The 25,559-nt window shown below is 52.4% G+C and overlaps 9 protein-coding genes across 9 annotated transcripts; 4 read left to right on the top strand and 5 right to left on the bottom strand.

The window, feature by feature from the left end:
• Positions 1–823: 823 nt before the first annotated feature.
• On the top strand, positions 824–2,365 carry J4E79_010954 (uncharacterized protein; the record flags this gene model as incomplete). The annotated part of the gene is made up of 4 exons (XM_049359785.1): positions 824–1,054; positions 1,166–1,271; positions 1,336–1,822; positions 1,888–2,365. 4 exons carry the CDS (start codon positions 824–826, stop codon positions 2,363–2,365), a joined length of 1,302 nt encoding a protein of 433 aa, XP_049205710.1.
• Positions 2,366–5,166: 2,801 nt separating this feature from the next.
• Positions 5,167–6,053, top strand: J4E79_010953 (uncharacterized protein; the record flags this gene model as incomplete). The annotated part of the gene is made up of 2 exons (XM_049359784.1): positions 5,167–5,673; positions 5,730–6,053. The coding sequence occupies 2 exons, from the start codon at positions 5,167–5,169 to the stop codon at positions 6,051–6,053; spliced, it is 831 nt and encodes a 276-aa protein (XP_049205709.1).
• Positions 6,054–8,970: 2,917 nt separating this feature from the next.
• J4E79_010952 (uncharacterized protein) lies at positions 8,971–10,674 on the top strand (the record flags this gene model as incomplete). The annotated part of the gene is made up of 4 exons (XM_049359783.1): positions 8,971–9,243; positions 9,324–9,540; positions 9,591–9,985; positions 10,036–10,674. 4 exons carry the CDS (start codon positions 8,971–8,973, stop codon positions 10,672–10,674), a joined length of 1,524 nt encoding a protein of 507 aa, XP_049205708.1.
• Positions 10,675–10,963: 289 nt separating this feature from the next.
• Positions 10,964–11,635, bottom strand: J4E79_010951 (uncharacterized protein; the record flags this gene model as incomplete). The annotated part of the gene is made up of 1 exon (XM_049359782.1): positions 10,964–11,635. One exon carries the CDS (start codon positions 11,633–11,635, stop codon positions 10,964–10,966), a length of 672 nt encoding a protein of 223 aa, XP_049205707.1.
• A 2,064-nt stretch (positions 11,636–13,699) lies between these two features.
• On the bottom strand, positions 13,700–14,776 carry J4E79_010950 (uncharacterized protein; the record flags this gene model as incomplete). Its single annotated transcript, XM_049359781.1, has 1 exon — positions 13,700–14,776. The coding sequence occupies one exon, from the start codon at positions 14,774–14,776 to the stop codon at positions 13,700–13,702; it is 1,077 nt and encodes a 358-aa protein (XP_049205706.1).
• Positions 14,777–14,991: 215 nt separating this feature from the next.
• Positions 14,992–16,023, bottom strand: J4E79_010949 (uncharacterized protein; the record flags this gene model as incomplete). Its single annotated transcript, XM_049359780.1, has 1 exon — positions 14,992–16,023. One exon carries the CDS (start codon positions 16,021–16,023, stop codon positions 14,992–14,994), a length of 1,032 nt encoding a protein of 343 aa, XP_049205705.1.
• Positions 16,024–16,221: 198 nt separating this feature from the next.
• J4E79_010948 (uncharacterized protein) lies at positions 16,222–17,768 on the bottom strand (the record flags this gene model as incomplete). Its single annotated transcript, XM_049359779.1, has 2 exons — positions 16,222–17,607; positions 17,658–17,768. 2 exons carry the CDS (start codon positions 17,766–17,768, stop codon positions 16,222–16,224), a joined length of 1,497 nt encoding a protein of 498 aa, XP_049205704.1.
• A 430-nt stretch (positions 17,769–18,198) lies between these two features.
• Positions 18,199–19,128, bottom strand: J4E79_010947 (uncharacterized protein; the record flags this gene model as incomplete). Its single annotated transcript, XM_049359778.1, has 1 exon — positions 18,199–19,128. The coding sequence occupies one exon, from the start codon at positions 19,126–19,128 to the stop codon at positions 18,199–18,201; it is 930 nt and encodes a 309-aa protein (XP_049205703.1).
• Positions 19,129–19,549: 421 nt separating this feature from the next.
• J4E79_010946 (uncharacterized protein) lies at positions 19,550–24,395 on the top strand (the record flags this gene model as incomplete). The annotated part of the gene is made up of 2 exons (XM_049359777.1): positions 19,550–19,882; positions 19,929–24,395. 2 exons carry the CDS (start codon positions 19,550–19,552, stop codon positions 24,393–24,395), a joined length of 4,800 nt encoding a protein of 1,599 aa, XP_049205702.1.
• Between the last annotated feature and the right edge of the window lie 1,164 nt (positions 24,396–25,559).

Genomic DNA, 25,559 nt, shown 5'->3' with positions numbered 1-25,559 from the left:
ACTATGCACGGAGAGTCCACGTGACATCAACATATCCCGCTTGGCGCTGTCTCCGCGTGGGTTTGGCGACACACATACTGTCGAGGAGGTTGATTGGATGCGATGCATACCTCGGTAGCCTGGCCAATGCGTGCCTGGTCCTGCGCAGACATGTATGCCCTGCCTGCGTCTCTCTGGAGATAGATGTAACAGCTTTTAATGCGATTCTGGCAAACCCCAAATCTAACGCTCTTTCGCATTCAAATCCCCTTGATACCTACTAACATGCCACGGACCACACTACTCCAGCTGCAATCAACCCAATCGCGTCACTTCATCTATGAAGCATCTCGCACATGACCCAGAAAAGTCCCACCTGCACGCGTCAACAACGCTATAAGGTGTAACAGCACCATCTCGTGACGCCGTGCGATATGCGCGGAATCGCTCAATCGAGCTCTTACAGAGGGGTTGGTGCGACACGAGCACTCTACTTGCGGGAGTGATCGACTTTATATCGAGTCGGTGTTACATGAGAAGCTGTGGGAGGACGTTGTCGTGCAGGATCAAGACACGCGCCGATGCAAGCTAGCATGCGAGGGGCTCAAATAGCTGATGAGCGCAGGATGTCTGGTTGTCGATGGGATGTAGTGACTGCGGGAGCAGCGGTTCGTCCTTTTTACCCCACACTTACCCGTCTGCACGCGTTAGGAAGGTGTCAGGAACGTCGTTTCCTTTGTTCGGAACAATCGCATTGTATCCGCCATTGTCCATCTGATCACCCCTTCACCAATCCGACCTTTTCTTTTTAACAGAAAAAGTAAACATCGCAATCGCGACAATCATGGGTGGCGCGCCCGTTACCCCACCATCGTCATCGTCGGCGCAGGCCCGACCACCGCAGCCTGAAATCATAACATCGGACATCACACTTCAGGCGCCGCTTTCGAGGCGGGGGAAGGGGCCGGGTTTGGTGCTTGTGTTGAATCATTATGCGGCGAGGGAAGAGAAGGAGGGGTGTTTGGATCCGCCGCCGTTGAAGAAGTGGGCTGAGGAGGGGTTCGCGGTCGTGCAGGTATGTTGGTATATCTTGGTGAAGTGAGAATGAGGATGGAATGGTGGGACATGTCGCGTGATGAATGGCAGAAAAGCTGGTGGCTTGATCTCAATGCTGACTACCCAACAGCTGCTAGTACCAGGCAAAGTCGACGGCGAATTTCCTCTGCAGAAGGCGCTGAACGTATTGAAGGATTGTGAACAATGCGAGTTCGGCAACGGCGTTGGACTGATATGTGCGTCGAATCTCACTCGCATCGTGTACAGTCACCCTGGCCGCATACTAACAACCGTCTCCAGCATATCTATCAAGGATTCCCTACTATCTCGAAGAAGCTGCCTGTCAGAACCCCGCGATCAAGGCCCTCATCTCTTACGGCGGCAAAAGCCTTTCCACACTAAGCTCGACAGCACTGCCACCTCAACTAATACACGTCGCGGGGCTGCCAGACCCTCATCGCCGCGAGTCATGTTCATTAGTCCCAGAATCATCCTCGGAGAAAACAGTGCCATCCCCGGAGAACATCATCAAAACCTACCGGTACGAAGACGCGACAAAAGATTCTGAATGGGTACTTCCAAGCGATAAGCATTATCACAAGCGAAGCGCGGGCATTGCGCATACGAGAAGTCTGACTTTCTTGAAGCCGCTGCTCGGCGGCCCTTTCTTCGATCTGGAGGCTGTGTGGGAAGAGCACACGAAGTTCGAGTTCGGCGAGAGGGATGTGGAGAAGACGATGGCTACGATGGTGGATCAGCCATATGTCAACCACATTCCGACTATGACGTACGTATCTCTTAACCACCATCCTCCAATATCCGCATTGTAGGTGGATACTGACCACCAACCAGCGGAGGCGTAGGTCAAGAGCGACTCACAGCGTTTTACACGCACCACTTTGTCTTCAGCAACCCACCCGACACCGCCCTCGCCCTCGTTTCCCGAACCGTAGGCATCGACCGTGTAATCGACGAGTTCATTTTCACGCTTACCCACACCAAAGAAGTTCCCTGGCTACTCCCCGGTATCCCCCCCACCGGAAAGCCACTCGCCATACCGTTCACCAGTGTCGTTGCTATGCGCGGTGATCGACTGTGTCATGAACACATCAGCTGGGACCATGCGACGGCGCTGAAACAATTGGATTTGCTTCCGGAGTACGTGCTTTTCCCCTACAATATCGAGGGCGCAGCGCCGCCGGAAGGGAAAAGATTCGAAGTCAGACTGCCAGTCGTGGACATGGAGGGGAGTAGGAAGTTGGTGGATGAGAGTTGTGAGGAGAGTAATGCGTTGATGAGCGGAAGGTGGCGGATGGTCGACGATGTATAATGGCAGTGAGGTTGTGCGGACGACGCCTGATTTGGGTAATATATCAGGGCCACGTATCTATGATAATACAAGGCCTAGGGTTTCGCGAATACATGCACTCACGCACCGTCCTCATACCAGCTCCTTTCGTCCCTGACGAGCATCTCAACCGCTGTTGGCGCATGCAGGTGATACGGAAGTAAGGCCCTGCGAAAAGTTGCCGTCTTGATCAAGGCTTCCGAGACCCTAAGACGGAGGGCAGCCGCGTCGAAGACATTCTCAGCCTAAAAGAGCTTGACGTTACCAGCATCCAACCCAGATGCCTTCGACACACCTTGCCATTGCCTCAGCATTCCTGAATCACCTGGCCACGACATCACGGGCCTCTTTCCTCGGACAGCCTCCCTTATGCCCCTCCCATACGCCACGAAGAGCATGTCTTTCGCAAGTACGCCCTTGAACTTCCAAAAGTCCAGGCGAACCTACTGTCGCCGCCAGGTTCGATTTGGCGTACGCCAATATGCTGTGAAGATGCTTTGTTTCCGGGAAGACGAGGGGAGACATACCCCATTCTGTCCTGAGGATGACTTGTCGGAGGGAGAGCCGGAGACATTTCTTGTCCATCTCGATGAGCCTGACGATCTTTCCCACATCCGTACATACCAGGGTGTTGTGTCGAAGCTCGAAATTCGTCGCTTCGTCAGCGGATTCGCGATGCACTTCGTTAATGCGATTGATGGACATTCGTGGATGACCACCAGTAATGTACGCGACGAAGAGCAGCATGTCTTTCTCAAGTATGTCTTTGAAGCGCCAACAAGCGAAGCGGATCATGATCGCAGTCGTATCGGCTTCGATGCTGTGCAATAGCAGGCAGACGACATCAGAGTCAGCCCACATCCAGATCAATGAGCGAGGCAAGAATGCCACATACGTGAGCTCTGTTGCTCAATCATGCGAACAACAAACATCATTTTAGAGACTACAAGCTTGTTTCGATAATTTTACAGGAGGCTGACAAGTGGCTGTATGCTGCAACGCTCTATGTTTGTCTTACGTATGCGTCGTGAAACTTCGCTTTCTTCCTCAAGCAACACCAGTAATTGGTGAAGACTCAATGAAAAAAGTTATCTTCTCATATGACACACTAATGAGGATCTGGACGGGGAGTGACCTTGGGCGAACACGTACCCGCGAGGTCGCAACACCCAGCAGGACAGAGCAAAGAGAGACACTGTTTGATCCTGCTTACCTGACTGACCCGGTAAGACGTGACGCTCCGGGGCGTATTGTCGAATTGTCATCCACGCGACGAGTCCAGCTCGTCGAGTTTACAGTAAACCGCAATTGGTTACTGGCTCAGGGTGCCAGTCTCATCGACGGTGCATTATCGTCGGACCAGCCGCTCTCATAATGTCGTCGGCTAGGGTCCTGCACGCTCGATACACGTGCATTCTCCTGCTCATGCGAAGTGTAAGTGAAGTGGAGCCGGCCACTTGACTTTCCCGCACACTGCACCACTTCACGCTGGACGCGGTCGGATGCCACCAGGGCGAGCCACGATGCTGGGGTTCAGCCGACCTGACTCATTCCCTGGTGTCGATGATGTCTGAAAAGATGGAGAGGCGATTGGGGAAGTCGCAAGCGAAGTGCCTGATGTGTTAATACTAACTGTGGAAGGGAGAGGGACTTACCGCGATCTCGTTTCCGATGGTGGACAATAGAAGATTGACAGCGAAGACGCGCATGTTGAGCGTGGGGCGTTGTTGAGTGTTGCCCCGGCGCGGTCTGGTGTTGGAGGAAGATGGAGAGAGAGAGATGAGGCAGTAGATAGACGCATGGAGCTTTGACCACACGCCAAGGCGATCCAGGCAGAAGCCGGAGTTACTAGCAGTGTGGTGAAGGTGAAGGCGATTAAGTAAGCGCGGCAGCTGCGTCAATCACGTGGAAGTGGTGTTACGTAGGTACCTAGTTACAATAATTTGCGTGCAGAAGCATGACTAGAACGCGAATTTCAGGTTCGGTCGACTTGGATGCTAATCGCGAGCGCACAACGCTGATGGCAACATCCAGTGCTCATGCAACACTGTGTGATGTTGTTGAAGTCGTGGAGAAGTGCGGCCATCGGCCGGTGGTCGGCCCGGGCAGGAAGCGCCGCCGATGCCGCGCGCGCCACCCCCCCGTACACGCGCGTCCCGACTGCCCATTACTCAACACCACGAATTGCTGTCGCGACACGTCGTATGCACAGGTCCGCTGCGAGCGGACGACCTCCATGCTTCCACTGCTGCATCGATCAAGACGCCAAAGAATGCGATTGCTTTATGAAGCCTGCGAGCGCCAAAGCCCAAGCTCGAGCTAACAGTTGGGATCGCAGGCCACGGTCATCGCACTCTTGTTGTCTGATGGGCTGCGAAGGTGATAAGGTATAGGCCTGTCGTCTTTGGACATGATGACAGCATTAAGCCGTAGGTGGATACATCCACCTCTAGATCACCGAAATGTCCGATGCCCAGTCGTCTACTGCATACATACGCATTGACTTCAACCCAGTAAAACGTGAACCAGGTAATGTATACTGCTACCCACATAGCGCAGCATCACCTCCACGATGTTGATTCATTGTGCGCGTCTTAAGACACGAATCTCTCATTTCAGGGTGACCGTACAGCGTCATGACGACATCATGGATATGCCAACTTACCACCCGCGTCATGTTTAGGCGATATCCTCGCATACCCAACCCATAATTATCGATACCGCCGAGATAACATCGATACAAGGCTCAGACAGCTTCAAACCGAACACACCTCGACGCGAGTATGCCTTCTGCTGGGCTCACCATTCGCGACCTCACGCCCACGATTACCACGTTCTCCACGCCGTTTAACCGTTTCGCGCCCTTCGACTACCGCAAATTCGTAGCAGTCGGTAATCGGGCAACAGCCATCCGATTGCACGACAACCGAATCCTTCTCCTCAACCCTATCCAGCTCGAACAAGCGGTGCGCGACAAGCTGGATGAGCTTGGAGGCGTTGACCTCGTGGCGTGTGATCTTGGACATCACATGTATGTGAAGGACTATATCGATGCGTGGCCAGGAGCAAAGACAATCGGCGTTCCGGGTCTGGACACCAAGAGGAAAGACGTGGAGTGGGACTACATCTACGAGGACTGGCGGACAAGTCCGGAAGACCAGTTCGACTTTGCGCAAGACATCGAGACTGTACTGTTCGAGGGGTTCATCACATACTGTGTCGCTTGGTATCACAAGCCGTCGAAGACACTGATACAGTCTGACCTGATGATGAACCTACCATGCACCGAGGTATGTTGCGAGATCACTGGGCGCGTACGCGACATCAGTCGCTGAGCTTCTTTCAGCAATATCATCCTAGCTCGTCGCACCAAGGCCCCCTTTCGCGCGAATTCGCAAACCGTGCACATCCTCGATCAATATGGGCGAAGCGCCTCGTTTATCACATTGCGACCGTCGATTACACCGTGATGCGACGCGATGCGAAGAAAGTGGCGGAATGGCAGATCGAGCGGATTATACCCTGTCATGGAGATGTCCTCGATACTGGCGGGAATGAAGCCTGGGCAATGGTATACGATTGGTTCTTGACTGGCGGACCCACGCCAGGCCTGATGAAGAGACTTATGCGCCCCATTATGAGGGTCGCCAGAAGGGTGTTCTTGATGTAAAGCCCAGACATATGCGCTTAGCCTCATGGTATGTGATTTGATCAACACAAGTACCAAGGCTGCGGCAATGGAGTGTCCATTGTCTACTGCCTGGGTTCGTGTTGCCCCAACATGACCCTCCACCGAACACATGTAGCTGGTCGCGACGTTCTCATATCGTTGTGACGCCTTTGGATACGGCAAACGCATGCATTGGAAAGCCACTGAAATGACAGCTGACCAGATATAGCAACCTGGAGCCGTCGAGCCAGCTTCGTTCGTCGAGTCACGTTGACATGTCCGATTGGGACCGATGAGTAAGAAACCGGATGGTGAAAGCTCGTGTCTGTTGCACAAAGTGAAGAAAGGAGCAGTGCTTCAATGCTGGCTCTGTGAGGCTTTTCACCAGTGGCCAACGGAGGTCAGCCCTGACACTGCTGTCGTATATCAATCTTCCGACTTGGGCCTCGAGAGAACGCGACCGCCTTTCTACACACCACCGACAAGAACCTCAACTAGGATTCCATCACTGCGGCATGGCACAATTACAAGCAATGTCCGTTTCTCATCCCCACAAACGATCCCAATCAGCTAACGAGTATGCAGTACCGAAAGCAACCGCACTTTGTCACCCTTGCTTAGTCTCCCGGGAGAGATTCGTAACAGGATCTACGACTTTACTCTGGGTGGCAATACATGGCATGTCGATACGCGTCGTAAATTGACCTGCAAAACCCCGAAAGCTGAGCGCAACGATCACCGAGCTCTGCTTCGTGTCTGTCGACAAATATATAACGAAGCCCGTCTCTTACCATGGTCACTCAGTGACTTTCGATGTGAGACAAAAGATGATCTTCGCAATTGGCTCACCAACTTTCCGAGGGAATGTCGCTGGGCCATCACGACTATCACCCTGTTTGCCTCTTCTGCCGATCGTCCAAATCCTTCGCACCCACGCCCAACGATATCACTGCTTTTACCAAGAGCGATGATCGGCTTCCAAGACTTTCCTGGTCTTAGGAAACTCGATAGACATTTCGGAGTCTGTCCAGAAAGAGACTACCGTTGTTATACGCAGCTAGGCGATGGGACCAAAAGCCAATCTACCGAGGAGAAGGTACGAGTGGTAATCGCTCAGCCGTATACACCAGAAGAAGAACGTCAGCGGCAAGGTTTTTCGTTCATGGCCTTTACATAGCTATAGTATAGCGTTCAGTATCCAGGGTACCGTACTGTACCCTTTTCTACAAGTCACGAACGGCACCTAATAAGAGATTAACTCAGATGAGGGTGTCGACGCGCATAGTTGTGTCGGCACTGGGATATGAGTAGAACTCACTACATAATCTGAAAAGACGCCTTGCTCTGTGCACCGCAGTGATATTCGGATGTGACACTAACCTCGTTGGACACAAGGATCATATGCTTTCTATGCTTTCAGGTCTAGTGCGATAGGTATACACACCCCGAGACGAAGGTAGAAAGCTGCTACACATAGCTTGAGAGACTAGAGTATGCGTGCAGGGGTGGTCCAGCCAGCTACCTGGATCTTGAATCCGATGACCCTGAAACCCCCGTTAACTACGTGTGCGCCAGGGTTCATTATGTCGTTTTTTGCGCTAGGCGTTGGCTTCATGTATACCTCAACTTAGACTCAGGATCGTCTTGCGATAGCGCAGCACGCTCATTCAGCGTCATGCCATCATCTGCGAGACCATATACGTCCACTGCCAGGCTGTACCCGAGGCTACATTAGGCGGTGCAGATAAGCTAGTAAACGGTTTGTTAGCAGTATAGAATCTATAAAGCATTCTTTGCTACTCACGATCGCAATCTATACCAGGTAGTTGTCTACTTGTAGCTCGCGGAGGCCCACAGCGGTAATCCTAGCGTATGTTCGCAGACACGTAAAGGAGACAGCAAGTGCATAGAGGGTCTACAGCTCCACGATGCCCATGGCGTATTCTGCAACAATAGTGTTAGATAATCAATGAAAGTCTGATCCATCACTCTTAAACTCTAGGTCAGTCGGTATAATTGCAAATCCAGAATAAAACAGATAGAACTGTATCCAAGACGTTCATGGCGTAGCCTAACTCAATAGAATGTCAGCCAACAGATACCCCGTGTAATCACATCACATCGGCCCGAAGTCACATTGGCACCCAATCTGAGTGCGCCATCCGATACTTTGCAGAGAGAGGAAGGCACAAAGCGGCGCAGTTCTTGGCTTGCCGGCTATAGCTCAGGATCACGCCGAATACGAGCAATCTTTTCGTTGCCGTCTTGTTTGGCTTGTTATATTACACTTGGATGTTCGCATGGCTAAGAGATCAGTGTCTTCGATGGTCACGTTCGTGGTTCAGCCACAGGCAAAATGCGCGCGACAATGGCAGCATTGCGCTTTCAGCATTCGACAGTGTGGTTGGCAGAATAGAGGCTGGCATCCTTGTCCTTCGATGAGTCTGTGAAGTAGGAGGAGGCAAGCCTTCCAGCCCGGAAGGAAGTGGATGAAAACGCACCTCGACTAGCGCATAGGAAGCGGCAGTTGGCGTCTGGGCGGGCCAGGGCAACGGTGCGGCTCGCGGCATCTTGTCCGAGACCCGAACCAATCGTGGTGATGCCTGAGCCCCACAGAACTCGATAACTTGCAAGCGCTCAACTCGGGGCGAAGACAAGATCACCGTAGGATCAAATTCCCACCGATTGTGTGATCGAGCTGAATCCTGCGATGCAGCCTATCCCGCCCTTGCGCCATCTAGACCCTGACGACAAGCACGCTGCAGGGCGGCCCGGAGATCTTCCTCATTGAGCATGATGCTTTTAGCCGACAGCGCAGATGTCTTCTCGTATTTGAGATGCTATGAAGCCACATCCCAGGATGTTGGTAGCTCACGACCCCGTCTTGCACCCTGCTTGACGCCTTTCCACTGGCATCATGTTGGCAAGAGCTCTGGCACCGTTGGCTGTCGCAAGCCTATGTTTTACCTATGTCTTGGGAACTCCTACTTCGCCATTCGATCTCTTTTCTCGGACTCCCGCAGCAGGTATCGACGTGAAGTCGTTAGCACCGTATCTCTCTGCCAACGCAAAGATTTACCTTCCCGATACGAAGGAGTTTGCTACCTACACGACCCGATGGTCTAATCTACAGACCCCTACGCCGAGCATCGTTATCGCCCCGGGTACGGAGAAGGACGTCCAGAAGATTGTAAGTTCATCCGTAGGCGGTGGGAAGTTCTGTACCCGAACATGAGAGGCCGGCAGCAACAGCTGACACGTTCACGGCAGGTCAAGTTTGCGAATGACCACAACATCCCGTTCCTCACCTACAACGGCCACCATGGAACGCTTACGACCTTGGGCAAGATGAACCATGGTATCGAGATCTACCTGCCTCAGTTGAACTCAATTTCGATCGCCAAAGACGGAAAGTCAGCGACTATTGGTGGTGGGGCCAACGTGAAGAACCTGACAGATACTCTATGGGACGCTGGAAAGCAGACTGGTAAGCTTTCCAACTTCACAATAGACTTGGTCTGCTCTAACACCACTTAGTCACCGGCTGCTGCGAATGCGTCAGCTACTTGGGACCGGCCCTCGGTGGCGGTCACGGATGGTTCCAAGGCCACTATGGTCTGATCACCGACCAGTTCCTTTCCATGAATATCGTGCTCGCAAACGGAGACTTGAAGACGATCGACAGTAAATCAGACCTGTGGTGGGGTATGCAAGGGGCTGGCCACAACTTCGGCGTCGTTACATCCGTCACCACAAAGGTGTACGACATCGAGCACTACGACTGGGCAATTGAGACTATCGTCTTCAGTGGTGACAAGGTTGAGCAGGTCTATGAGGCGGCCAACAAGTACATTCTTCAAGGTGGAAAGCAATCCGCGGATATACATGACTGGACGTACTGGCAGAATGATGCAAGATACGACATCGAGGGGGTAAGATATAACGTTTCTCGAAAAGACTACATTCACTGACCTGCAAGCAGCCGGTCATCATCATCTACATTATCCAAGAGGGTGTTACCACCGTCGATCCCAAGTACACCGCGCCCTTCCACAAAATCGGTCCTCTGGCCGCCACACCCCAGTCCGGCACCTACAAAGATCTCGCGAAATGGACAGGTATCGCGCTCGAATCACCTCCATGCCAGGACTTCGGCTTTAACAACCCTCGCTTCCCGATCTACATCAAGTCCTATAATGTCACCGCGCAGCGCAAAGCCTGGGATCTCTACTCGTCCGCCGTCGCCGGAGCCGATAACCCATACTACAACTCCATCTTCATGTTCGAAGACTACGCCAGTGGTGCTGTCCGCGACCGTAGCAACGCTGCTAGCGCATTTGGCTTCCGCGACGCGCACACCCTCGCTGCACCTCTGATCATATACAATTCCACTGGAGAGGCGCAAGACGAAGCCGTCAAGCAGCTCGGCACGCAGCTTCGTGACATCATCCATGAGGGTACAGGTTCTAGTGAGCTACATACCTATGTCAACTATGCGTACGGCAATGAGGGACCAGAGGCGTGGTATGGCCACGAGGACTGGAGGCAGAAGAAGCTGAAAGCGCTCAAGAAGAAGTATGATCCCAAGGGGAAGTTCAGCTTCTACGCGCATATCGCGTAGGTGTACCGAGTCTGAAGGTTGAGAAAGCAATCATCAGATGTTACGAGGCCTATACTCGTCTCGATTTGGACAAGACTAAGGTCGTCCTATCTCTTCGTAGCCTTCACCATGTGACTTGATTGAAATCTCGCTGCACTCAAACTACGCCATTGTTCCAAATCCTCGCTCGAAGGCTATGCGTAGGGATTTTTGAGTGTGCGGTCAGCGACTAGGGCAATATCGCGACACGATACAAGAGAGGAGGTAACATTGTCAGAGGTAATATTTGGTCGGTTTCTAACCCTGAGCTCTAAAATGCTTGCTGTAGCAGTCTGTCATCCAATGAAAATGAGCCATCCCATTCGGTCCACAGTAGTACGGGAAGCGACTCCATGGTGGGCTCTATGATACCAAAAAATCCTTCGAAGAAGACTCTCGTGCCGGGAGATGTACCCCGATCTTCGCCCAGGGTAGTAGTGACAGCTTGCTCGTCGTCCGCCCCGTGGTCGCTCGTGTGCCCATTCACATAGGCTTTCACCTTAAGTATGTCTTCCTTGTGAGTGAGAAAGTACCCTGATAGTTGCTGGACGACGTCTGCAACTGTAACAATACCGCCATCTGCTCTGGTAACAAGTAAGGGCTCTGGTCGCTGATAGCGACGATTCTCCTCAAACCCAGGCTCGTCGAACTCTTCATCGCTGAAGCCTGTTTCAAGAGCTGCGAACTGGTTGAGCTCGTCGATGCTGAAGGCTATCTTGGTGAGAGGAATCTCGGAAGCTGGTTCCGATGCGATCGCGTGGCCTCCAAAGGGTGACAGGCCAGGCTTCCGACCGGGAGTCTTTGGTTCGTCGAGAACGAGAATGTTGGAGATGTCCTCAAAGACTGACCAGCGGAGACGCTCAAACGCTTCATTGAGAGGGATGGCTCCTCGGGTGTTGGCCAAGCTTCCATTAGGATGACCGGATAGAGGCGCGGTAGTCATGTTGAGGCCGAAAGCTGTTGTATACAATCTGAAGTAGATTTTGCGAGCATACCTCGGCGATACGGGTGTACGGCTTTGAGGAGACCCACTCTAGACCCTTGCACCGAATCGGGTCAAGAGCCGAGGCTCGCCAGCCTTGTCGGATCGTATGATGTCTGGCAGACATTCACACCCGAACCACGAACACACCAATGCATCCACTGTGAACTATCATATCTATCTGGGTACCTGGAGACGACATTTACTGGCGCGGAGCACCGAAATGAGTACAGATGAACGCTATAATCCGACAACCAGGCTGTCGGCTCACAACGCTCGCGCCACAAAGCAATGTCACATCCGCGCAACCATTTTCACGTGCCACTCCAAAGCACCGTGGCCTGTGAAGGTCAATACCACTTGCAGGTTGCGAGATGCGCACTTCAAAATGACATTGTTGGGTCCACAATCCGATATATCGACTTCGTGAATTGCCTGCAGTTTGTGATCTTAATTCTGTGCCACGATTCCCAACGGGAACTCCTTTCCTCCCAGAATCATCGTACATATTATCACCGGCAACATGGTGATACTGAGTGAGGCTCGACCCGAGCAAATGGCAATGTAAGTCCCGCACTCTACGCGTACTTGTCCGAAGTCATAGCGACTAACAACTGCTAGCGGTGTGATGAACCAATCCAACTCTCCCCTCCTCAAACTCCCCGGAGAGCTCAGAAACCGGATATACAAATACGTCCTCGACAGCGATGTCACTTGGCACATCACCTGCCACAAAGACTATGCATGGCGGAAAGTCTCACGTTATCACGACGATTGCGAGTGTGTCCTATGTGGTGAACCGACAGTTCGAGCTTTCGGATCTACCCTTCACCAGGTCTGTCGTCAGATACATCAAGAGACATGGTTACTCCCCTACGCCTTGAACACATTCGAGGCGGACTATTACGGAGGCACTCCGATCGATGCTCTGGTGTGGTGGCTACACCAGCTGCCAGAGCCCGCAAGATCTGCGATACGCTCTCTCCGAATGAATGAAGGTCATTGCGGCGAGATCACGAAAGATGTCCTTGAGACGAGGTTTCCGGTATGGTGGACTGCGGGACACCCGCATAGAGAGCGTCGCGTTATGCGAATGCGCGGGCCTGTACAGGGCATGCGCATGGTAGATGGCGTGGATGAGTTGTATGCTCTCCTACCGGGCCTTGAACACATTCATCTCGTCCTTAATGTAAGCAAATTCGCGGTGAGTTGGAATAAGCCAGATGACGTGGCTGTTCGGCGCGCCAAAACTATGGCCATCGCACAGCTACGTCCCGAAGTCGAGAGGATGTTTGGGCGACCGAAGGTTTGCGTGAGTATGGATGTGCATGTACTTGTCGGACACGGCTGTGGTTGATGGTACATGGCGCTTGTCAGTCATCGCGCGAAGCGATGGCTCTTCTTGAGCTAGGTTCAGACACATGTTGATGGAAATGTTATCGGCCTCTAGGTATGCTTGTGGACTACATTGCGAAGATGAGTTATAGATGTATAGAGCAGCGGTATCGTTCGCGACGACACACCTCTGAGACGACTCCGACTATGCTTATCTTTTGAGGTGAAGGGGGCAAGATCAAAGTTAAAGTACCACGTCCTGTAGTTGTCGGTTTGTTCTCACGTCGTAGTCTCACTTAGATCTCACGCTTACAATCATCCTGTCGTAGTCGTCACTTCAGCTACTCTCCCACTCTCTGCCCACGGACAATCTACGACCCCGCTGATGATACTCGTTCTTACTAATAGCTCGCCCTAGAAGCAGGCAATGTAAGTGCAACAGCCTATAAAGATGCAATCTAGAATGGATACTCAAGATGCATGGTGCTGCTCGCAACCAGCGCATGTCGCCACAGCTCAAGCTACCCGGTGAACTTTGGAATCGATTCTACGGTTACGTACTCGGGAATCTAACGTGGTATGTCGGCCATTGTCATGAGAAGCGAGATGACGAAGACAACGTCTACGAGATATTTCAACTATACGAGGAAACCAAGCCAGGCCGCTACAAGACGAAGTCGTCCTTAGTCGCTATGTACCTTTGAGGTAGTAGCTCTTGAGCAGCTCAACAATGACATCCAAGTCCTGCGGCCCTCTTACACCACACCCTGACATAATACCCTTGAAGCTCTTGACACCGATTGCCGTCTTCACCTTGTTCCACTCCTTGTCCGTTAACTCCTCTTGCGCGGGCCAAAACGATACATTAGGAGCATTCAACTCCTCCACCGTCTTATTCCCCCTCCACTTGTATACAATCCAGGCAGACTCCTCAAAAGTACCTACATTGATACCTCGAATCGCTCTTCGCAGACCGATGCCGAATCTAACGAACTTTTCCCGAATAATGTAGGCTCCCGCCTTCTTGAGGTACCAATTGTTGAGCTCGATGTTCATTTTGACGTGCGCGTTCTTCTTCGCGTACATGAGTAGGCCATGGAGGACCTCTCGACGAGGTAGGAGGTCAGGACCCCAATTGGTCTGGTATGTGACCTTGCGGAGCTTGCGGTCGAGACACGAGTCGCTGAGCTCGAGAACGTTGACGAGATATAGACCCTCTCTAGGTTTGGCGAGAAGATGTTTCAGAGAGAGCTCGAGAAATTTGGCTTCATTGCCAAAGGCCTTGTGGATCTCGGCGATGCGATTGTACGGCGTGCGCTCGCCAGCAACGTCTTGGATGACGACCTTTCCGTCTTTTGGCGACGAAATGACCAAGCTACCGGGCCCAGCGAGAACGTATCTCCACACTGCTTGTCGAAGCTCAGCAGGCAGATCCAGGAGCGCACTCTTCCTATCAGGCTCATAGCGGGAGTAGGAAGCTCCCTTGATAGAGAAGCTCCCGACTTCTTCACCGCGCATTGCGAAACTCATCGAGACGCACTCGCGATCTATACGCCAAAGCGCTCGGATATCCGCATCGCCGCCTATGCGCATTGTCGATGCGTCCAAGGACAGAGTGGAACTGGTCTTAATCGCGCCAGTAATCGTATCGAATCGGAGGAGCTTCATAGTGGCGCCGTCCAGTGCGATCGCGACGCGCTCGGCCGATGTCTTGTCGTTTTTATACCATCCGGTATAACGCCTAAGCGTGGCGGGATCGAGTGCCATTGCGACAATAGTAGGATGAGTAAAGAAGGTGTATGAACGAGAGATAAAGATCGTAGAGTAGGTAGTAGGAGATGTGTTGCGCAAGCAAAAGTCGGAAAGGCGGACAAAGCGCGGGTGCCTATTGATACAAACGCTCGCATGCTGCTTCACCTTCACTTTTCACCATATGACGTCGCGGAGGGTATAAGCGAGATCTGAATAGCGCATTCGAGAAGCTACTTGAGTATGAACGATTCTCCGTTCTCTACGTTAACTACATTCACCTTCTTCTCTTCTGAATCCGGCACCTTCTCTTTGCCCAGCGCCCATTCCAACGTCCGGGAGATATCCGTAACGATTACCCACAACAGCCCTCGATATTGTAGTGGCGAGTTGTGTGTAACAATCCAGTACTTTGAGTCCGTCTGCCTCTGCAATTCTAACCCGGTTGCAACGCCGAACGTGGTCTGCCAGTTGAACGTCCAACTCTCTTTGAGCCCGTGAAGGAGGGCAAGCACGTTGAAGTCTGGTGTTGACCTATGTAAAAGAGTCTGCAGAGACTCCTGAGAGGTACGCATCCCGTGTGGGGAGTATAATACCGCTTCGTGTGTGTCTGGTGAAGGCGTGTAAATAATTGCGCTCACGAAGTTGAGCTCATGGTGACCGCGGGCTCGGAAGACCGTGAGCCAGGTGGGTAGCGGGCTGCCTGGATGCAGCGATGTCCAGTCGCCCTCGAAGATACCCGGCTCTAAGTCTCGGGTGGTCATGATGTTGTCAAAGTGGTTCCAGCCGCGAATGATCGCGCTTGCTTCCGTTGTCGCGAACACGGGTATACTTGGCGCGAACGTTAGTAGTGTCGGCTTGTGCAGGTGATCGTCGTAGTGGAAGCGTATGAAGATCGCATCAATTGGTGAAGCATCTTGGGTGACGGCTGTCGTGGTAGGGAGATACCCAGCGTCTGCAGCTGCAGCTTCGATGTCGCGCGCAATGCCTTCTACATCGCTGCCGTTGTTGACGGCGGGTGGAGACGATAGGCTGAAGCTTGCTAGCCATGTTCCTAATAGATTGACAGGGCCGTTGAACCACGGGTCGTGTACGATGTGATAGAATGCTTTCCCGCTGGTAACCCGCTCTTCGCTTGGACGTGGAAAGGAAAGAAGCCATGAATTATCCCCGTTCAAGGACGTGAATGTCGGTCGCAACTGCTGCTGGCCGACTGCTGCATTGCGTATCTGCGTCTTGAGTGCGACGGCACGATCGTTCGCCATTGCTGTTGTCAGTTGTTCCGAGGCCGCAGTGAATTACGAGAGTAGAGGGAGTGGATTGAGCACATACGTCATGTCTGACGTGAGATTCAAGGTCACTAAAGTGATATTCAGCCTTGTACGAATGCTATCCAATAGACCGCGAGACGCGGTTCGCCTGACGAGGGGTAGTTACGCCCGTGTAACCATGTCGCCCATGGGCTACGTTACACGATCGAACCAGATAAGACCGCCCTTCACGTCGCTCTCGAGGCCCATACCGACCGCGACAACCTTTCCGGCCTCTATTCTGATCTCGCCTCGGATAGTACTGTACAACTTTCCCTCCCACACGCCGTGCATCTCCACCGCGAACGTTTTACCGCTGAGGTGTGCGAACGTAAGTATGTACGGAAAGCATCGATCGATGCAGTCCGCAATAAGCCTGCCGTCCTTCATCTCGATTACCAAGCCCTTGTACCCAACGTTGTGGTAGCTGCCGACTATCGCGTCAAGAGGAACGTCAAGCGGCTGCGCATCTTCCACCTTCGTCCACTCTGGCTTCTCCGCCTCTTCGGCATCGTCCATGGTCTGGAAGTTCTTGAAGAACGCGCTCCAATCGACGCGGTCTTCGTCGCGTACGCCGAGAACATCGTCGAGCATCGTAAACTTCAAGATATCATTGACGTACATGGCGGTGTCCGAGTTGCCGAAGATGACGAGGCCCCAGTCGAACTTGGGGAGGAAGCAAACCATGGCTTTGAAGCCGGGGACCGAGCCGTAGTGGCCGATGACCGTGTGTCCGCGATAGCTCGTGCGGGATAGGCCGAGGGTGTAGAGTTCGTCGCTCTTGTAGGGTATGGCCCATTTGTCGTCGCCGAGGAGATCGAAGCTGCGGGGCGTGGCGAGCGCTTTGTGGCTGTCTTCGGACAGGATTGGGTCACGTTTGATCAGCGCGCGGATGTATTTCGCGTAGTCGCCTGCGCTGCTGAAGATGCAGCCCGCGCCGTGACCTTCTGGTGCTGGTGGGTAATGAGGGAGTGCGACGTAAGACTCGGATTCACTGTTCCAGTAGTATGGCCTTGCGCGTCGATCGGTGTCGCTGTTGGCGTGGATATCAGGTACGTCGTGGAATGTGTTGATCATGCCGAGTGGCTTCCAGAGCTTTGTCCGGATGAAGTCGGTGTAGGACATACCAGTCACAGTTTCGATGAGGTGCACAGCGACACTGAACATGATGTTGCAGTAGATGTGCTCGGTACGAAGCGGTTTGACGAATTCGAGATTGCGCAGATTGCGCGTCAAGGACTTCGCATTGTCGGGGTGCTTCGCTCGTGCGCTGAGGTAGGACTCGTCGTGAGTTGCAATGCCACTCCGATGACTCAGAATATCGTCAATGGTGATTTGCTCCGTGAGATATGCATCGGGAAGAACGAAGTCGTCGGGAAGAATCTTTGACACGGGTGTTGTCCATTGTACGTCTGGGTAGTTCTCGTCGTCTACGAGAAGGGCCACGGCCGCCGCGGTGGTACATTTGGAAGTGCTTGCGAGGTCGAACAGGGTGTCTGTAGTCGCTTGGGTGTCGGGCAGTTCTGAATAGCCATACGCCTGAGGGATGTGAGTGATGCGCAGTGGTTCTTGTGGAGAGGCCTGAATACCTTGGAGTGGATGTCGTCGCCTTGTACAACTGCGAGCGAAAGACCAGGGACGTGAAGTTCATTTATCGTCTCTAATACGAGCTTCTCGAATTCGGATGTCTTGTGAGCCATGGTGTGGATCAAATTCTATACTTCGTGCATTCGAAGGTCGCCCAATATATACTTTGCTACTATACACCGGTTCATGGTCAGCGTAGTACCTCTCGACACGCAGAGCCACACGTACTCTGGGTCAGAATGATTCATCTGCACTATCTCCGGTGTATTCCGCTTATGGGATGGTTCGGTATATCATAGCGTGCCGTTGGATGCGGAAGGCGTGATGTGAGTCAAGTCGCGCTTCGGATAACTTAGGCCGGCGACGAGTTCCGTCATCCGCGTATATCGAGCCAATCAGCTGGTAGCGCCTGGAGGCCCTCGCCCAATCGGTAGGTGGTGGTGCATTCTGGGTATAGAAAGAGCTCTCGTCACACTGCTCTTTTGACAGGAATGGAAGCCATACTTGATCCAATTGTATCATGCATACGTCTACGTCTCGCAGCTACAGGAAGTTGCCGCTCGAGAAGCGATCGCCAAAACCCTTTGACTTGCTGAGCATCTCGCGCTTCTGCTTGTGGTTGAGCGAGCCGCTCACAGCCATGTCCTTCTCGTAGTCGAATGCGCGCTTGCTGGGATCGTCCTCCTTTTCCTTGCCCGTTCCCTTATCTTGATGTTGCTCGACCAAACTCTTGCCGCGTGTCGCATCGATCTTCTCGCGCATCTTGCGTGCCCTCCTCTCCTCTTCTTTGTTGCGCTTGGACTCGGATGTAGCAGGCGCAGAGTTGGTGGGTGCGGTTATGCCCAAGGCCTCGTCTTGCAGCCGCTTGAGCTTTTGTTCTGGTGTCTCGGTCCATGCGCTGCTCATGCCTCCTGTGCCTCCAGCGCTCTTGCCTGTATTGAACTTGCGTGCGCGCATCTTTGTAGGGTCCATTCTAGCGGCGAGGTCGTCCTGCGTCGGGGGCAGTGTCATCCATTCGTCGCGCTGTGCCTTCTTCGGGGCGTCGGTGAATTGCGGTTCCGTGTCGAATGCCGATTTGCCCCTGGCGCTGTCGAAGCCTGAAGATGCTCCCCCAGCTGGTGGCGGCGCGGGCCCAAAGTCATCGTCGCTGCTGTCGGAGCCGCTGTCTGGGGGGTTGGGCGGCCGCTCGTCGAGAAGCGCTGGCGGTGGAGCAGGCCCGACTACGCGCGCCGGCTTCGAGGATGGCGGAGGCGCAGGACCGACGTCGCTGTCGACACTACTGGATCGTGATGTCGCGTCTGGTGGTAGTGAAGGCCCAGCTGTGCGCGGAGGTGAGGATGCGGAAGGTGGAGGTGCTGGGCCGATGACTCGTCTGCGCTTGTCGCCGGATTCTGGACTCGATGCGCGATCATCGTCGTCGTCGCGACTGCGCTTGGAGAGGTGCGGCGGCATAGTGGGTCCTATTGAAGGCATCGTGGGGTGTGGGCGTGAATGGAAAGTGTACCTGACTGCGCGCCGAGTGACGTTCATTGGAGCTTGGACCTTCACCAACGGCGCGGCACATGCGGCGATCTGCGAACTGCGCCATGAGCTCCGGAGACGCGCCATCCTTGCCAGCCCATGCCAACCCTCGTCGGCGCCTTTCACCCTCTCAACTAACCTACACGCCCGTCGCATACGCCCTCGGTTGCCGCGCTACCCGCCCGGACGCACGCCTAACTCGCCTTCGCGTAGGCAGCACCGACCCGTACCGCATACCATCACCGAAACCCCCGCGCCGAGTCGACTACACCCACAAACTACAACATCCCGAAGACCAGATACCAGACATCGCGCAACTACCCACAGCTATCAGATGTGCGCCTGAAGCAATGCCCTGTGCAGAACGAGCCTGATGAGCTCAGATTCGGATGAGAGCCACTCCAGCGCTCACAACGACCATGGAGACGAGATAGACGCCAGGGAAGGCGCCGTGGGCGCTTTTGGTGCACAAGAAGATGATTCTGAGGGAAGCGCGACCGAGCGAAGAAGCGTAGACGATGAGGACAGCGAAGATGTGCAGTCGGTAGACAACGGCATCGAGGGCTTGACATTTGCCAGGACACGGCGGAGAAGCCCCCAGGAAGAGACGCATGATTCAGCATCGGTGCTGTCCATACGACCGACTATAGAGGTGGCAGGTAGCCCTGCCTCGACGGATATACCCGACGATACCCCCTCGATTCAGGTATGTAGCATGGCGAATCACCATGGGAATCCTCTGACCAAGACAGGGTTCCGGTATTTCCTCACCCACGAGCAGCGTGCCCGTGTCGCACAACTCGCTGCGCCCTCATAGACCGACATCGCTGCAGCCATTCGAACGCCGCTTCTCCTCCCGCCTATCTCCATCCCCTGGACCAACACCGCGCGGCCAGTCGCCTGCCTTCCTATCGCCGCACTCGCGACAATCCTCCGTATCGAGCAACCTCGTCTTCCAGCAACTATCCGATGATGGATCCGAGACACCTCAGGCGCCGTGGGAGGTCGTGCGATGGACAAAGCTGAAGAAGATCACTGGACAAGTCTTCTCGGAGATTGGCAAGCGCAACTTTGGCCGGCCCACATGCCTACATGTGACCGTCTCGTTGGCGATAGGAACGTCCAAAGGCTTCATCCTTATCTTCGACTACCAGCAGGTTCTCAAGTCCATTATTGGACCGGGTACCAAGGCTGTCGAATGCGGTGCCATCACTTCGCTAGCCATCGCTGCTGATCACTCGGCCATTGCAGGGGGGCATGCGACAGGTCACATCTTCACATGGGAGTTGGCGAAGCCGGCCAAGCCATTCTTGCACATCCCGCCTCTGGAAAGGGCGTCTCTGGAGGACAACAAGTCAGATGGCCATGTTTCGGGCGTAGCCATTCTGCATCTGGGTTTCCTCGGCACCCGGCGCACAGCGCTCGTCTCCGCAGATGACGCAGGCATGGCCTTCTCCCATCTCGCTACACGTGGGCTAGGGGCAATCGCGCGGACGGTCAAGACGACGCGGATCTTGGGGCGATATCCATTGTCGGCAAAGTCACTGGAGAAACCTCGGAAACCAAGTTCTGTGCTGGCCTTCGCACCCCTGCCATTAGGCAACGTTGAGCAGCCAACCGACAATATGGGTCTGACCGCACTGCTAACACCCTATCTGTTAGTCATTGTCTCGACTACTCCGGTTGCACAGACCCAGCACAAAGCGCCCCGACCCAAGGATGTGGAAGCGCACAGCGCGTTGAGCGGGTGTCTGGCTTGGTTTCCGGCTGTCAAGCTGAAGAGTTCCTCCGACGGTTCCGAGAACGCGATATCCAAAACAAAGCTCGTGTACTGTTGGTCTAACGTCCTGACCATACTCGAAGTCGACTCCATCCTGCCGCCCCCGTCGGAAAGAGAAAAGCCTGTTGAGCTTCGCTTCAGACCTCGGAGTCGCTGGAAGGCGGAAGAAGCTATTGTTGCTGTTCAGTGGCTGAGTCGATCAGTTCTCAGCGTGCTTACCATCAGTCAGCGCCTCATGATCTTGGAAGACAACACCCTCCGCGTGACAGACTCATTCGATTTGCTGCAGAAGCACATCTACCACTCGGACCTTTTCTCACGACAGCTCAAGCCGGTCGTTGAGCAGCTTAATGAAGACGATGCGTCGTTACATGGTGTCGTGGCAAATGCCTTTTACATGAGTTTCCGGGCGTACAAGGGTCGGCTGTTCCTCCTGGGTTTCAACGACTGCTCCATCGGCACTCTCTCAAACTGGGCTGACCGCCTGCTGGCCTTGATGGAGGATGGCGACTACATTGCCGCTATCGGTCTCGCGACTTCGTACTACCTCGGGGATGCGGACAAGCTCACCGTCGGACTGCCCGACGATGACAAAGCACGCCATGCGCTTGTACAGCCAAAGCTGCTCGAGATGATAACGGCCTCATTGAAGTATTCCTTCTCAAGACAGGACGACCTCGATCGCGATGCGCAGGAGCGTCGAGCGAAAGAGCTTGCTGAGGTGGTCTTCACAGGTTTGCTATGCATGGAGGAATATGACTTCTTGTTCGAAGACGTTTACGATACCTACGAAGAGGCGTCAGCAGAGAAGGCTTTCTTTGAGACCCTCGAGCCATACATACAAGATGACGAGATCACCGCAGTACCACCGAACGTCTTGAAGGACCTCATCACGTTCTATGCCTCAGCCAATCGCTCCGCCCAGCTCGAAGAGATGATCTGTCGACTCAGCACCGATACGATGGATTTGAACCAAGTCACCATGCTATGTCAACAATACGTACTGTACGACGCGCTCATCTACGTATGGACAAGGGCTATTGGCGACTACATCACGCCACTCACCAATATCCTTGAACTTATCAAGCTCGTAGATTTCGATGTAGATGAGATGGAGAACATCTATCTCACTGCCGCGAAGAAGATCTTTCCCTACCTAGCGTACACCTTCACCGGGCGGGTGTATCCTGGCGGCGCTTTCATGGACGATGACCAAGCGTATAGTGCCAAGAAGGACATGTATCGATTCCTGTTCTCGGGTAAGAACCTGGAATGGCCACCAGGCTCAGGCGAAGTCATCTTGACACAATCTGACGGCAGCCCAGAGCCACCGTTTCCGTATCTGCAGCTCGTCTTGGACTTTGACGCCTCGAGCTTCATGAGCATGCTGAACGAGGCCTTTGAAGATAGCTTCTTGAACGGTGAGCAAGATGCGTCAAATGGGGCCCAGCTCAACGGCACGCACAAAGGGTCCGCTCTCACTCCCACTCGCCAATCTATCATCAACTACCTTTTCGGGATAATGAACACCGACAACTTCGACCCGGAGGATATCATCTACTTCTACATGTTCGTCGCGCGGAATCTGCCGAAATACCCGCAACTTATCATGCTTCCAGGGACGTCGCTACACCTGGTGCTCATCGGTCTCTGCAACTATCCTACAGACACGATTAAGGAAGACTGTCAGCTCTCAGTCGAGTATCTGCTCTCCATCTACCACCCACCCAGTCCACAGAATCTCGTGCCGCTGTTCGAGAAGGCTGGCTTCCATCGCGTGCTCAAGTCTGTGTATCGGGGCGCACACCAATACGCTAAGCTGCTCGAAACGTACCTTGACGATGAAGAAGACGAAGAGGCGGTGTTTGGTTGTATTGCTGACATCTTTCGGCCAAGCAAAGGTGTCAATAAGAAGCAGCTGAACGAAGTCAAGGCAGTCGTCGTCAGTCGTGCTGCCGACTTGGCTGCGATCGACGCGTCGCAAACTGCGGTGACACTGAAGCAATATGCGCCCGACCTGCTGGAGCCAGTTCTCGGCACTATCGAAGCCGGAGCCGATGCCCAATACCGCTTTCTACAGGCTTTGATCGAACCAGAACAAGCTGCGACAGGCAGTGTCACGTCCCTCGATGAGAACTTACCTTCTGGATTCATCGAGAACTATGTGCAGCTCATGTGCACTTACAACAGCGCGCATGTCGCGGACTTTGTCGGCTCGTTGAAGTCCAGCGACCTACGACTGGATCCGGTTCTGCCCGCGCTGGAAAAGAGCGGCGTCATTGACGGTGCTGTCATCCTGATGGCACGAGATGGCCTAGTTCAAGGAGCCATGGACCGACTCGTGAAGCATCTTGGTACGCTTCAGACTGCCTTGATCGGCCTCATCGGAGCCGCATCAGAGACGCCAGATGTGGCCAACACCGAGGAAGCAGTCCACGATCTTCTCGAAGACATCCAGAAGTACATCAAGGTCGGCATATGGTTATGTCAAGGACAGACCCGATCCAAAGAGCCGCGACCAGAGTCAACTATCGACAGACGGAAGTCAGCATACGGGGAAGTTCGTGAAGGAGATCTCGCGCCGGATGAACTGTTGTGGCTTGAACTTGTCGATACGTCCGTGCGACTCATCAGAGACACCTCCAGCGCCGTTGCTGACCACGCTGCCTCCATCACATCAGCGAGCATTGACCCAGCCGATACCGTCGACACCGCTCGCATCGTATCCACTCTCCGCTCCTCGATCCAACTGACCTTCTCGGCCCTCCTCACATCCACCACCATCCCACCTGCGCGAAAGGCCGCCCAATCTCACGCGCCGGCAGACACAACAACCCGTCCACCCCTGCGCCCCACGCAATCCCGCGCGCAATCCAACCCATCCTTCCTCCGCATCCTCCGCTGCTTCCTCACGCGCGCGACACACACCTACTCGCCCTCGCTCTCCGACCTGCGCTCCGTCCTCTCCGAGATCTTCGCCGCCTACACCTTCGAAGAGACCATCCTCAGCCTCGCAAACCGCTTTCTCGACAAGGAATCCTTCGAACACGTCCACGAGATCACCGAACTGCGGAAGCGCGGGTGGAGACCCCGCGGCCAGGTCTGCGAAGGATGCAAGAAGAGGGCTTGGGGGCCTGGTGCCGGGCCGGATGTGTGGGATGCTTGGGAGAAGAAGGAGGAGGCGAAGAGCAAGATGAGGGATGAGGCTGTGGGTGATGGGGTGGAGGGGAGTGCGAAGGGCAAGGGGAAGAGGCCGAGTCAAGCGGATGTGTTGGATGATGGGGAGGAGAAGGGCGAGAAGAGAGAGAGTCTCGTGCTGTTTGCTTGCAGGCATTTGTGGCATCGGTCGTGTTTGGAGAAGGAGAGCGGCGGGCAGGAAGGCGGTGGGGAGGTGGCGAAGATGATGGGAAGGACGGGGTTGAAGTGTCCGCTTTGTTAAGCGGGTAGTCTGGCAAGTGCGCATGTATAGTAGTAATCTATTGTTTATTGTATCGCGATTCTAACACAAATCTCGTGCTTAAATCGCGCGATTATCGCTCTACGAGAAGATCGCGAAGTAGTCTACTTGTAAGAAAGTACTTAGTAGTAGCCCCTAGGTATAAGAAACTTAAGAATAAATTAACACTTACTTTAGAGTTATTACTATATATACTAAGTATATATTATATCTATAAGTAGATTTACTAGTATTAGCTCTAAAGACTATAATATTAAGTTAAAAGCTAATTATATATATAAGTATATTTACTATTAGAATTCTAACTATATTAGATTTATAATTTTTACTATTAAATTCTATAAAATATAGTCTATATATCTAAGTATTCTAGTACTAGTTTTATAGCTTAAGCTAACTCTTACTTTAGAGTTAATACTATATATACTATATATATATTACGTCTATAAGTAGATTTATTATACTAGCTTCTAAAGCTATAATATTAAGTTAAAAGCTAATTAAATATTTATATATATTTTTTATCTATATTATAATAACTTAGTTTAAATTTTATATATCTATTTATATATTTTATATAAAGTACACTTTACTAATAATACTTATATTACTAATAATACTATCTTTCTACTAATTACTTATAATTAGAAATAGAATACTATACTTATAACTATCTTTACTTTATACTAAGAGTAGTAAATTCTAAAAACTTATAAAAATAAACTAATACTATAGAAGTTTATCTATTTTCTTTCTATAAATATTTTACTAGTTAATATATATTATTTTAGTATATAAAAGTTACTTACTTTTATATATATTTACTAGATAGCGCTTTAAAATAGTATATATTTAGTAGCTTAGTATTAGTGCTTTTAAATAAAATATACTATAAAAACTACTATTTAGAGCTATTAGAGCTATTAAGTAGAATAAGTAATATATAGTTAACTTCTTAATTATATTCTCTACTATACTAGTATATAAAGTATTCTTATATAAATTAGATCTTTAATAACTTAAAAATTATCTAGAAAGAGAATATCTTTTAATAAAAGCTCTTTAGAATTATTAGATTATCTATAATCTTATTTTTTACTTATACTTTTTAGTATTAAACTTTTATATAATACTTTAGATAATAGA

Source organism: Alternaria viburni (assembly GCF_023758015.1).
Source record: "Alternaria viburni strain BMP 2772 chromosome Unknown scaffold_35, whole genome shotgun sequence".
Lineage (NCBI taxonomy): Eukaryota > Fungi > Ascomycota > Dothideomycetes > Pleosporales > Pleosporaceae > Alternaria > Alternaria viburni.
This window is presented reverse-complemented; position numbering and strand designations above follow the sequence as displayed.